The sequence below is a fragment of the Hypanus sabinus genome, chromosome 12, assembly GCF_030144855.1.
Source record: "Hypanus sabinus isolate sHypSab1 chromosome 12, sHypSab1.hap1, whole genome shotgun sequence".
NCBI classification, from domain to species: Eukaryota; Metazoa; Chordata; class Chondrichthyes; order Myliobatiformes; family Dasyatidae; genus Hypanus; species Hypanus sabinus.
This window is the reverse complement of record NC_082717.1, coordinates 27,582,511-27,596,836: the sequence shown is the minus strand read 5'-3', so window position 1 is coordinate 27,596,836 and position 14,326 is coordinate 27,582,511. Positions and strand designations below refer to the sequence as shown.

Here is a 14,326-nt window from a genome sequence, read left to right as displayed (position 1 = left end):
GAATGATATTAAATTGGGGGTCTTGTTCACAGTGAAGCAGGCTACAAGGCATTTCAAAGGGATATTGAATAGTTCAGGAGATGGGCTGATGAATGGAAATATTTCAACTTAGACAAGTGTGAGGTGATGTGTTTTTGGACATTCACACTAAGGTTAGTTCAGGTGCCTTGTCGTTCAGCGTGGATGATCATGTCTCTCCATCTATCATGGTCCCTGAACCTCCGAATTGTGGTTGTTGCCTCCCCTGTTTCTAACCATGATGCTAATCCATCTGTCATTTTCATTCTCTGTCAGCCTCTGCTTCTCTTTCCTTCCAGCTTTCCAGTTGTGACTAAATGTCCTAAGGTCTCTCTTCGCATGATGTGTCCAAAGAATTTTGATTGCATTTTCTGATTTTTTTAAGTAATGCATGTTTTCTTTTCGTACTCTGTAGAACTTCTTCATTGGTTATCCTGTCCATATATGATATGCATAGTATTCTTCTGAGGAACCACATCTCTGCTGCATTGATTCTTTTTTCCATTGTATTTGTGACGGTCCATGACTCGCAGCCATACACCAATATAGGAAGAATGTAGCAGCTGAGAGTTCTAAGGCAGATGTCAATTGCTATTTTCTTGTTCGTTAGGATGTTTCTCATTTCTGTAAATGCTGTTCTTGCCATTTCTATTCTTGCTTTTATGTCTGATTTGCATTTGCCATCAGATGTTACCCAAGGTACTTGAAGTTGTGAAATTGTTTCAGGATTTCATTTCCCAGTACGATATTACCATAACTTCAGTTTTCTCTTTGTTTAAGGTTAGGCCATATCTTTCGCTCTCTGTGTTGATGGTAGATCCTAGTTTCTGTAAATTTACTTCACTGTTTGCTATCAGTACTGTATCACCCTCATAGCGGAGGTTGTTGATATTGTATCCTCCTATACTTATTCCAGGTAGGTCTTGTATGGTTGTCATGATGTTTTCACTGTACAGGGAGAACAGGTCTGGTGATAGAACACAATCCTGTCTGACTCCTCACTTTATTAGCTGATATTCACCAATCTCATTGTCTATCCATATGGCTGCACTTTGTTGCCAGGACAGATTCCTGATTATTCTTAGTTCTTTTCTGTTGATATTAATATCTTTATGCATTTTCATGATGACGGTGTTTCACTGTGTCAAAGGCTTTTGTGTAGTCAATGAAACAGAAGCATAGGTCTTGTTGTACTTCTCTTGACCTTTCAATAATATCCCTGAGAGTATAAAGAGCAAACACCAGGAAATCTGCAGATGCTGGAAATTCAAACAACAACACACACAAAATGCTGGTAGAACACAGCAGGCTAGGCAGCATCTATAGGGAGAAGCAATGTCGATATTTCAGGCCGAAAGTTCCCTTGCTTTCGACAAAGCCGCACTGTTCTTCACTGATCTCTGGTTTAATTTTGTTTCTCATTCTGAGCATGGTGTTCCTAAGTAGAATTGTTGTGAGGTGGCTCATTAAACTAATTGTTCTGTGTTGTCCACACTCTGTCATACCTGTTTTCTTTGGCAGTGCAATGAATACTGCCTTTAAAAGATCTTCTGGTACTTTGCCACTGTTGTATATTCTATTCAATAAGATTGTTAATTTCTCTACACCAAAATCTTCTAGTGCTTCATATGGTTCAACCGGAATGTTTCTGGTCCTTATGATTTTCCCTTTCGCATTTTCTTCATAGCATGTTCCACTCCTTCTTTCAGTATTGCTGGGCCCTCGTTGTTGTTGCCAATATCAAAGTTGTCCTCTCAGTCTTTGTCATTGTACAGGTCTTTGATGTATTCTGACCATCTTTGCATTATTTTTCCTTTTTCCTTAACTGTAGATCCATCTTTTGCTTTTATACATCCTGTTGTTGCCCCGCTTTTCTTCCGATTGTGACCTCTTTGACCTCGTCGTGCATACGTTGGCTGTTGTTGGTCTTCTGCAATTGCTCTATTAACTCACATTTGTCCCTAAGCCACTTTTCTTCTGCTTCCTTGCACTCAGTTGTTATCTGTGCATGCAAAGATATGTAGGATTCTTCGTTTTCCTTACATTTTCTTCTTTGTTCCATACAATTCAGAATTTCTTGTTATCCATTTCTTTTTAGCTTTTTTCTGTTGTTTAGGAATCACCTCTTGTGTTCTGCTGTTTTTGAGGTTTTCCCACTGCTGTTCTATAATAGTGATGTTTTGTACAGCCTCGAATTTGTTCTTCACTGTTATTTGGAATTCATTGTCACTTGTTTTTCTCAAATTCAGCTTGGGCTCTACTCTTGGTCTTTTAAGCTTTCTGAGTCTCACGTACATCACGCTGATTATTGTTATGTGATCGTTGTAGCAGTCTGCACCCGGATATGTTTTGCATGATTTCAGAACATTTCTATACCTTCTCCTTATAAATACATAATAAATCTGGTTTCTGGTGTTATCCCCTGGGCTCTTCCATGTCCATAGTTTTCTTGGGTCTTGCTTTAAGACGGTATTACCAATTATATAATCTTTTTTCTGTGACCCAGTAGCTAGTTGTTCATCTCTCTCATTTCTTTCATCTATGCCGTAATCCCTAATATTGTCCTTGTCCCTGGTCTTGCCTAATCCTGTGTTGAAGTCACCTTGAATAATGGGATTTTCTGAGCTTTTACATTGTCTTAATGCTGTTTCTAGTTCCTCATAAAATTGTTCGATGTTTTCTTCATTGCTCTCTGCTGTTGGGGCATAAACTTGAACGATGTTAATGTCAAAAGGTATTGCATGTAGTTTCACGAGTACTGTTCAATCTGATATTGTCCAATAGCCTTTTATTGATTTTGCACATTCTTCATCTAACATAATTCCAACACCTTTTTCATGTATTTCTCCTCCTGAGTAAATGATGGTATATCCCTCTGAGCTTGTTTTACCAGCTCCTTTCCATCTCATCTCTCACGTTCCCAAGATGTTCATTTTTAAACTAAGGTAGGACTTACTTAATGAATTTCAGGGCACTGGCAAGTGTTATGAAACAGAGACACCTGGGAGCACAAGCATACAGTTCACTGAAGTGGTGGTTTACACAGTATTTAGCATGTTGGTCTTCATCAGTTAGGGCAAAGTTTAATTTTATACAAGTCATTGGTGAAGCCATACTTGGAGCATTGTGTCCAGTTTGAGGAGAGATTGAGTATCCTGGGACTATACTCTCTGGAGTTCAGAAGAATGTGAGGGGATCTTACAGAAACATAAAAAAAAATTGAAAGGGATAGATAAGATAGAAGTAGGAAAGTTGTTTCCATTGGTAGGTGAGACTAGAACTAGGGGAGTTTGCCTCAAGACTCAGGGGAGAAGATTTAGGATGGATATGAGGAGAAACTGATTTTCCCAGAGAGTGGTGAATCTGTTGAATTCTCTGCCCAGGGAAGCAGTTGAGGCTTCTTCACTAAATATACTTAAGAAAGAGTTAGATAGGTTTTTACATAGTAAGGGAATTAAGGGTTATGGGGAAAAGGCAAGTAGATGGAGCTGAGTTTATGGACAGATCAGCCATGATCTTATTGAACGGGGGGGGGGGGGCAGACTCGATGGGCCGGATGGCCTAAGTCTTGCTCTTATTTTTTATGTTCTTATGTTTTAGTCACCCTCATAGAGTTAAGACTTCGTCAAGCTGGAGAGGGTGCAAAAGAGATATCCGAGGATACTATGTGGACTAGATAACCACTAGAGTTATATATGGAAAAGTTGTCTATACTGGATCTTTATTCCCTGTTGCACAGGAGAATGAGAAAATTGTAAAATCTTGAGGGATATGCATGACATGGATGATCATAATCTTTTCCTCAGGGTTGGGGTGTGCAAAACTAGAGGGCACAGATAGAAGATAAAAGGGAGAGATTTAAGAGGGCTCTAGAATTTCACTACTGCACAGTCCTCTATTTTTCTAAGCTCCATGTACCTATCTAAGAGTCTCTTAAAAGACCCTATTGTATCCACCTCCACCAACTTTGCTGGCAATACATTCCATGCACCCACCACTCGCTGTGTGAAAAACTTACCTCTGACATCCCCCTTGTACCAGCTTCCAAGCACCTTAAAACTATACCCCCTCGTGTTAGCTATTTCAGCCCTGCGAAAAAGCCTCTGACTATCCACACATTCAATGCCTCTCATCATCTTATACAGCTCTATCAGGTCACCTCCCATTCTCCAACAATGGAGGCCAAGTTCACTGAACCTATTCTCATAAGGCATGCCCCTCAATCCAGGCAACTTCCTTGTAAATCTCCTCTGCACTCTCTCTATAATATCCACATCCTTCCTGTAATGAGGTCACCAGATCAGAACACAGTACCCCAAGCGGGGTCTAACTAGTTGGAACATTACCTCTCCAGGGTAGGACAAATGGTGAATGGTAAGGCACTGAGGAGCGTGGCAGAACAGAGGGAGTTGAGAATATAGATCCATAATTATTTGAAACTGATGTCACAGGTAGACAGGTTTGTTAATCTTTTGGCATATTGACCTTCATAAATCAGAGTATTGAGTGCAGGAACTGGGATGTTAAGTTGAAGTTGTATAAGACATTGGTGAGGCCCAATTGGAGTGTTATGGGCAGTTTTGGTCTCCTACCTACAGGAAAGATGTAAATAAGGTGAAAAAGTCCAAAGAAAATTTACAAAGATGTTATCAGGACTGGAGGACCTGAGCTATAAGGACAAATTGAATAGGTTAGGACTTTATTCCCTGGAACATAGAAGACTGAGAGGAGATTTGATACAGGTATACAAAATTATGAGGGGTATGGAGAGGGTAAATGGAAGCAGGCTTTTCCCACTGAGATTGGGTGAGATTAGGACTAGAGGTCATGGGTTAAGAATAAAAGGTGAAATGTTTAAGGGAACATGAGGCAGAATTTCTTCACTCAGAGGGTGGTGAGAGTGTGGAATGGGCTGCCATCTGATGTTGTGGATGCAGGTTCGATTTCAACATTTAAAAGAAATTTAGATAGGTACATGGATGGGAGAGCTATGGAGGGCTATGGTCCAGGTACAGGTCAATGGGCCTCGGCAGATTAATAGACTGGCATGTGCCAAAGGGGCTTGTTTCTGTGTTGCAGTGTCTGTGCTTCTACGAATGAGCTGCCAGTGGAAGTCATTAAGTAGGATACAGTTGCAACATTTAAGAGACATTTTGATTGGTACATGGAAGGTTGGACCAAACACAGACATCTGAGACTAGCAGGTGGGATGCTGTGGTCAGCATGGATCTGTTGGGCCTGTATTACTCTGTGACTCTATAAGGATATCTATAACGTGTTACTGGCATCTTGCAGTCTGTCCTCAACTGCATCTTCTCTTCTGCTGTCTCAGCCTGCTGCTTGCTGTCAAAGCATTCTTGGTGGACTCCATCTTGTCAGGTGTCCACATGCAGCACGGTTCTGGTGACCGATTGTCAGCACGCTTGTTGACGATGTGAGCAACTGAGCTTTGCCAAGTAATTCTGCTGCATGGGCAACTTCTGACAGCATGGAAGTATCCATGCGAATATTATTAGGATTCACATGCAGAGGAGACATATCTATGCCCATAAATAGGAATTAATTTAAGTTGTTACATCCTTCTATTTTCATCCAACAGTCTCAATCGTTCTACAGAGCTTGCAAGTGCAGATCCAAAATAGGATTGGAGTACTCAGCCTATTGCAAGTACTTGTACTAGGTAAATAAAGCTTATGCTGCACAAGTGGTGAGAGACAATTTGTTAACAAATTCACAATCAGTGATTAAAATAGTCCACTGATTCCATTAATCGTGGGAGAAATCAATTTAGTACTAATAGTGGTTGATTTCTGGAATGCAATTGAACTGGATTTTTGGATCAGTAAGTTGAAAAATCAGCCAGGGGACAGGTTATGTAAAATTTAGTATTGTGCAACGAGAAGGGGTTTAATTAACAATGGACTCACTGGCAAATAATGACTTGAAAAAAAATAGAATTTGATATTAGGTTTAGAAGCAAGCTTGAGACCAGGGTTTTCAATCTAAACAAAGGAAACTACAAGGACAGGTTGACTGAGGTGAATTGGGAAATTACAGTATAGGTATGAAAGTTGTCAGACATTGGCCATCTTTAAAAAAAAGTGCACAATTTGCAAAGAAAATATTAGAAATATGCTCCAGCTATAACAAATCAAAGGAAGTATAAATTTGGAAGAAAGGGAAAATAAAATTGAGGAAAAATGTGAGATTGAGGATTGGGATTATTTTAGAATTTAGTAAAGGAGGAGAATAAATTGTTAAAAAAAAGTGAAATAACAAAAGCATAAATATACTTGGATCCTCTTCTGGTATGCAAACGAAAGACCAGCGAGGGAAAATGTAAGTCCTTTCGAGACACAAGCAGGAGAATATGTAATGAAGAAGAAGAAAATAGCAGAGGAATTTTTAAAAAAGAGCTTGCGTCTGTCTTCACAGGAGAATAGCACAAAGAAACTTATCTGAATATTGGTGAAATAATGCTGAGGTAGAAGATGAACTATGTAAGGCAGAGCAGACTCAAGAGACCAGATGGTGTACTCTTTCTTCTGTTTGATCTAAGGTACAGGAGCTTTACGTTCTACACCACTAGGTTTTGGAACAGTAATACCCTTAAACCATCAGGCTCCTAAACCTGCATAATTTCACTCACCTCAACTCTGAACTGATACCACAATGTATAGCCTCTTTCAAGGTCCCTACAACTCTTATTCTCAGATTTATTTATTTATATATTATTACTTTACGTTTGCACAATTGGTGGTTTGCCAGTCTTTGCATATAGTTTTTCCATTGACTCTGTTGAGTTACTTTGTTCTACTGTGAATGCCTGTAAGGAGATGAATATCAGGGTAGTATAAGGTGACATCTATGCACTTTGAACATAAACTTACTTGTTGAGCTGTTACATATCTGGCATTTTCTGTTCTTAGCTCAGATTGCCAACATTCTTAGCATTTGACTTTGGTCTTGGTTTACACACATCTGTCACTCAAAGTGTATTTACACAGGTTACACACTTTTTCTCACCTATATAGCCTCCACCACCTCCTCCTGCTGTGCAAGCCCCTCCTCCTCCTCCAAAGCCTCCTCTTGTTAGCCAGCCCCATTTCTTAATGGCCTGTGGACAGGGTTGTCCACCTTCACCACCTTCAGTCAGAGATTTGCCCGACCACATTGGGTTAGTGGAATCACTCCACCCTCCACCACCTCCTGTAAAAATAAAAGAGAAATTATAAAGTCAGGAGAACTAATAGAATCTAAATGGTACTTGCACAATATATTCTCAATTCAAATCGACTATTTATTCAGTCTCATTATTTATTGAATAGTCATTATTTTTTGAAAATAGATTGTTTTCAATCTCTGTATGTGGAACTTACTTCAGTGTGAATTTACTGCCATTTTTACATACAAAATAACTGACAACAGTTCCAGAATACTTCATCAATCAAAAAAATGATTTGGATGTCTGGGAAGTTAAATGTCACAATATAAATGAAGACAATAAAATCCTAGGCTAAAAAAAAAGCCTACTCTGGCTGATTTATGCAGATACAACACACACTACATTCGATGTTCCTGGGTACTGTGAAGAATTGACCCATCATCTTTGCTAACTTATTGAGGACACTGAGGGAAACAAAAGTGAATTCCAGGTCCCATGCCCAGCTTATCTTCACCTGTCTCTCTTTGCATCACAGGTAGATTGTCCCCAAGTTACTGGATAATGCTGGAACAGAGTTTGAAAGCACGGCCTCAAATGTGTGTGCCATATTTTGTAAATGCAAAAGAAAAGCACAATGTAAATACACATTGTTAGTAAATGAAGAGGGTCAGGAGAAATGTTTCAGTGTCAGTTAAATGTGAACTTTTCCAAATGCTTTGATTATTCCTTAAAGGATAAGTGATATATTCAGATCTCATTATTGATCACTACAATGTTATTCCAACCCTTTGACCTACTCTAGGATCAGTCTTGCCCTTTCATCCTACGTGACTCTCCATTTTTCTTTCATCCATGTGCCTGTCCGGAAGTCTCTTGGATGTCCCTGGTGTGTCTTCCTTTGCAACCACCTCTAGTGGCACGTTCCATGCACCTGCCACTCTCTATGTGGGGAATCTTCCATGGCCAGATTAACCATGGAAGATTCAATGGTGGAGCAGGCTCGACAGGCTAGATGGTCTACTCCTGATCCTATTTCTTATGTTCTTATGTTCTAACATCTCCCTGTGCTTTATTCCAGACACCTTGGAGTTATTCCCCCTCATATTGGCTGTTTCAGCACTGGGGAGGGGTCTCTGGCTGTCCACTCTATCTCTGAACTTGTCATCTTGTTCACTCATTCATTATGTACCATGTTGCATGACGTGGGCTATCATGGATTTTCCATGACCATGATTGTTCTTGGCAAATATTTCTACATTAGTGGTTTGCCATTGTCTTCTCCTGGGCAGTGTCTTTACAAGATGAGTGATCCCAGCCATTCTCAATACTCTGCAGAGATTGTCTGCCTGGCGTCAGTGGTCACCTGACCAGGACTTGGTCCTGCCTCCAGGACCTGCCTCCAGGGTCCACCTTCCAATGGGAATCATTTTACAAGATGAGGATGTTTCCGTTTTCAAGATTCAAGGTTGTTTAATGCTATTTCCATTACATAAACATAAAGGAGAACAAAATAATTGTTACTCCTGATCCAATGCAACACAAGAAAGAAAATACAATAAGATAAAAACCACAATATTATAAACACAAAAAATATAAATTCTTGAGATAATTTATACACATTGATTGTGTGTACATAAAGTGATGCTAGACACAGGAGTGTCTGTACGTGAGGTGACTGACAGAAAATAAAGTAGTGGTAGTGGGGTTACTGTGGGTGGGTTAGTGGGTGGAGTTGCTGATCAGCTTACAGTTTGGATAAAGTAACTGTATTTGAGTCTGGTGTGGATGCTGTGTAGCCTCCTCTCTGCTGGGAGTAGGACAAACAGTCCATGAGCAGGGTGATGTTACTGCCCTTTTCCAGCATCTTTCTGTATATGTGTCCTTGGTGACAGGTAGGCTGGTGCTGGAGATGCATTGGGCAGTTTTGTCTACCCATTGTAGAGTCTTCCCGTCTGACACAGTACAGTTTCTGTACCAAACAGTGAGGTAGCTCGTTAGAATGCTCTCCATTACACATCTGTAGAAAGTCATGAATATTGATGTGCATAGTCCAGCTTTGTTCCACCTCCTCAGAAAGTTAAAGTGTTAGCGGGCTTTCTTAATTGTGTGGGATGTGCTGTGGATTCATGACAGATTGTACAAGATGGGCAATCCCAGGAGTTTGAAATGCTCGCAGTTTCCACTGCTGTACAGAGGGGTGCGAGTGGTGCAAATTCTCCTGAAGTTGATAACCATCTCCTTTGTCTTGTTGACCATGAGGAAGACGTTATTCGCCTGGCACCAGGCCTTGAGCTCTTCCACCTTCTCTCTGTAGACAGGCTAATCGTTGTTGCTGAGAAGCAACATGTTATCAGTGAACGGTCAATGAGACAATGTATATGGCGCAGTCCATCATGGGCAAACTCTTACCCAGCTTTGAGCACATCTGTACAGAGCACTGTCACAGGAAAGAGCCATCCATGATTAGGGACCTCCAGGTCCCGCTCTCTTTATGCTCCTGCCATTAGGTTCAGGTCTCGCACCACCAGGCTCAGGAACAATATTATCCCTCAAACATCAGGCTCTTGAACCAGTGAGGATAGCTTTACTCAGCTTCCCTTGCCTCATCACTGACGTATGCTCACAACGATTGTTCAAATATGGTTCATGTTAACAATATTTATTGATTATTTATTTATTATTGTTATTTCAATTTTTCCTTTAGTATTTGCACAGTTTGTTGTCTTTTGCACACTGGTTGTTTCTCTGTTGGGTGTGGTCTTTTGTTGATTCTATTATGGCTATTGGATTCATTGAGCGTTTTTGCAAGAAAACAAATCTCAGGACTGTATATGGTGACATATACTGTATGTACTTTGATAATAACTTTACTTTAAACTCAGGTGTTTGGCCGTGGAGTCGTGTGTGAGCAGATTTTACAGTAGAGGCCTCAGCACACAGCCCTGTTGGGGAGGGGGACATCTGTGTTGAGGATGATGGGGATCTCCAAGGTCGACCTTCCAAAGTGAATCATTTCACAAGATGAGGAGGAATTTCTTTACTAATGGTTCTAATGTTTGCTTCACCAGGACAGAGGTGAGGAGCAATTATTTTAGCCAGACGGTGATAAACCTTTGGAATTCATTGACTCATTTATCTGTGGAGGCCATATTATTGAGTATATTTAAAGTGGTTAGGTTCTTCTTTAGTAGGGGTGTCAAAGGAAGGGAGGGAGAAGACAAGAGAGTGGTGTTGAGGTAGTTAATAAATCTGCTATGATTGTATGGTAGAGAAAACTCAATGGGCTGAATGGCCTAACTCTGCACTTTTGTTTTCTAGTCAGAACTGCCCTCTTGGACACCAATCATGAGAACAGAGAGAGTTTGGTGAAGTCAGGGCTGTTTTCAATGTTCTTTAATTATTTTTTGTTGCTTGATGACCTTTGGAAACAGTAGTCAGATGATAGCCACTATGCCTGTGACCCACTTGTGTGGTTGCTTCCCTTTTTTATTCTCCTGTAAGCCCAGCAAGGAACTGCCAAGCCTCCACTCAGCCAACCATTTGACCTGAATCTTGCAGCAATCACCACATGGGAACTCAGTAGTGGAAATTAATAAAAAGTATATTCTTAATAAATTTCTTACAATCATGTGAATAACTATAATTGAATCAATAAATTGTTTAGTATTTCAAGTCTCACTTGTTCTCTTTGACATTTGTTAAAATGAATAGGCATTGCACAATCAATTTAATGGCTGACTGATCATGATGAAGCTATTAATGTCCTAACTACAAGTGGTGCACTCAAGCTGATGATGAACCAGGCTTCCTTACACACTTCAGAATGGATAAGGTAGGGTTTTTACTAACTATGTCATGTGAAACATTTTGCTATAAGTTGTTCTATGTGCCACATTCATAATAGCTGACACTTTAACAAAAATAGAGTTACTATGGTAGGATGATAAGTGTGGTATTAAAATGTTAGGCTGAGGCAGTTTAAAAAGCAGCATAAAAAAGGGACTACTGGCTGTAAAAGAATTAATATGAGCCAGATAACAGTAGAAAATGTCTTACAATAAATGTCAGTCCTGTCACCAGATCTTCAGTAAGGTGAACTCAGATTTGAATAGGCTCTGCTTATGAAACTGTCTCTGATCAGAATCAGAATCAGGGTTACTGACATATGCTGTGAAATTTGTTGTTTTATTCCAGCCGTAAAAATTATGCAGCCAGATATAAAAATTACTATGAATTCCAAAATTAAATAAATAGAGCAAAAGAGGAATAATGGAGTAGTGTTTATGTGTTCATGAACCACTCAGAAATCTGATAGCAGAGGAGATGCTGATATCATAAGAGTAAGCACTATGAGGCACTGGACCAAGAACAAATTTTAGCATGTAAGCATTCATTTCGAGAGGAGAGGAATATAAATCAAGGATGTAATGCCAAGTATTTATAAGGCAATGGTCAGACTGCACTTGTGAGCAGTTATGAGCCCCATATCGAAGAAAGGATGTGCTGGCATTGGAGACGGTCCAGAGGAGGGCTAGCAGAATTACCCCAGGAATGAATGGGTTAATTTATGATGAGTGTTTAACGGCTCTGGACCTGTACTTGCTGGAATTTAGAAGAATGAGGAAGGATCTCATTGAAACTTACCAAGTGTTGAAAGGCCTAGATAGAGTAGACGTGAAGGGGGTGTTTCCATTAGAAGAAAAGTCTAGGATCAGAGGGCAAGGCCTCAGAGTATAAGGACATCCCTTTGGAACTGACAAGAGATGAGGAGTAATTTACTTTGTCAGAGCATGGTGATTATGTGGAATTCTTTGTCACAGATGGCTGTGGAGGCCATGTCATTGGATATATTTAAATGGAAGTTGACAGGTTCTTGATCAGTCTGGATGTCAAAGGTAATGAGAAGAAGGAAGGAGATGGAATTGAGGGAAAATAAATCAGCCATGATCAACTGGCAGAGGAGACTCAATGGGTCAAATGGCCTAATTCTGCTCCCATGCCTTTTGGTCATGTAGTCTTATTTCAAAAAAGTGTAATGCTACACGTTAATTGTCCAATTTTAACAATAGAACTTTTGTTAAATATGCTATCTTTGATATACTGACGTGTTTACCACTAACATCTAATCTGGTCCCCTGCAAAAGTACTGCAGGATTATCCAAAATGCATTTTTAAAGGAATTCATGTGCTTTCCATTCAGAAGCAAAGCCTTTTTGATTCCAGAAACTAATCGAGTCCCATATGTCTGCCAATTCTTTAATTGTGCAGCATCCACAGAAGGGTTTGCTAATCTGGAGGAGAGTGAGAGCAAAATCAAAGGTAAGTGGATGCCCGTTAGGAGGTAAAATCAGAGGGCAGTTGAGAACAGAAGACCTGAAGAAGAGCTGGGCAGAAATCTCCACAACTGTGCATTTTCCTCATTCTAGAGTCACGCTGAAAGAAAATGTATTAACTCATTACCCCACTGCTTATTCCAGAATGTCGACCATGATGGAAAGTGCATTTTAAATGATGGACTACTGCCCTCACTGTACAGGTGAACACAGCAATGCAGTGAGCTAAATAATTTCTCAAAAATCACTCAGGGTGGAAGCTTTCTGTTTGTATTTTTCATGAGAAGACTTTGTGAAACTGCAAAGAGGTAAGTAAAATATATATCAAATTCAATACAGAATCATTGCATGCCTGAATATATTAATATTGTCAAGTATTCTCACAAAGCAGGAAACAGACAGATGATCAAGTAGTTTCAACAATACACGTACATAACACCCCATATCTATACAGTGTAAATGAACGTAAACATGCGGCACAAAGATAAACATAATACTTTCTTCAAAATATGTCTATTAAATGTTTATTAATATTGTCAAAAGCTTAACAATCACAGATATTGCCCAATAAAGAGTGGATGGAGATGAATGACTTTACTCAGTGCTTCAAATTGAAAAAATAACCCGCAGAGGAAGTGGTACTCATAAAAAACAGCTCGTCTCCAGGAAGTGGTAATTGATACAAAATCTAGAGGCTGCCAAATTCTCCAAAATCAACAGCAGCAGCACAGACAATCTTAGTTCCTTACACAAAATATTACCTGTCAAGTAATTCAGTGATGGTGTAGTGAGACATGAAAGCATTCGGATCACTGCTTCTTCCATTTAGTACAGGTAAATACTTTGAGACATTAGACAATAGGTTGTGATAGTACAGAATGCTTCACATGAGCCCTCCCAGCTGGTGATTGTTATATTATGTCAGTGCTAAAGATTCTAGTGCAGAACACTGTTTGCAGCAGGAACTCACGAAATTCAGGATGACTCCCATAATCTGAATGTTCCAGTGAACCAGATGAAATAGATCAGGGCATCCCTTCGACAGTAATCTTCTTTTATCTGGTCCTGATCCTCCTGGCACTCCCTCTGGTACTCAAGCTCTCCTTCTTCCAGCAGCCTTTGCCACTTTTGATTGACGTGATTGTGCAGCATACAGCAGGTGACAATGAAACCGTGGCATATTCTGAAGCTGTCCCTCAAATGAAGCAGGACACAGATTCTCACTTTTAAGAGACTTGTGGCATTTTCCACTATGATCTGGTCTCAAATGCTGTGGTTGCAGAGTACATGGGATCAGCCATCCGGAAACCTTAAGTACTAACGTTAATTTTTCTGGGCATAGCTGACAAATGAAAATGGTCTGGAGAATGCCTAGGGATGTATTTGCTGGAAACTTGGCTCACACCACCGAAATCATTCTCATGATCCACAATAACCTGCACAATGAGGGAGTGGAAGCCCTGCTTGCTCATAAAATGAAGGGGAAATTAAGGGGAGGTCTTATGGCCATAGGATAGTAGTCAATGTCTAACTGCATACATGGAAACAAGTAATGCTGGCCAGTCCTTGAGATGTCATCTGTTATTTACTGTAGATGAAATACTCGCTATGTGAATAAAGTGCCTGACTGACCTTCTTTTCGCAGCAGCGAGCAGTGAACCAGAGGACACAGCAGAGGTCTGCAGCAGCAACCAGTTTAAAAACACTGTGGTCAAAAATGTTAGTCCATCAGTCGTAAAAGGAGCTGTACAGGGGAGCAAGCCAGGCAAAAAAGTGTGGCCGAAGGTCTCCCTGTAGAATGTCACATATC

At 40.1% G+C, this 14,326-nt stretch overlaps 1 protein-coding gene across 1 annotated transcript in view; it reads right to left on the bottom strand.

The window, feature by feature from the left end:
* The window catches only part of LOC132402717 (ALK tyrosine kinase receptor-like), a 324,081-nt gene that overhangs the window by 77,884 nt on the left and 231,871 nt on the right, over positions 1-14,326 (bottom strand). Inside the window, exon 8 of the mRNA XM_059985678.1 lies at positions 7,045-7,227. Within this exon, the coding sequence (XP_059841661.1) occupies positions 7,045-7,227 (183 nt within the window). The remainder of the gene's footprint in view (positions 1-7,044; positions 7,228-14,326) is intronic.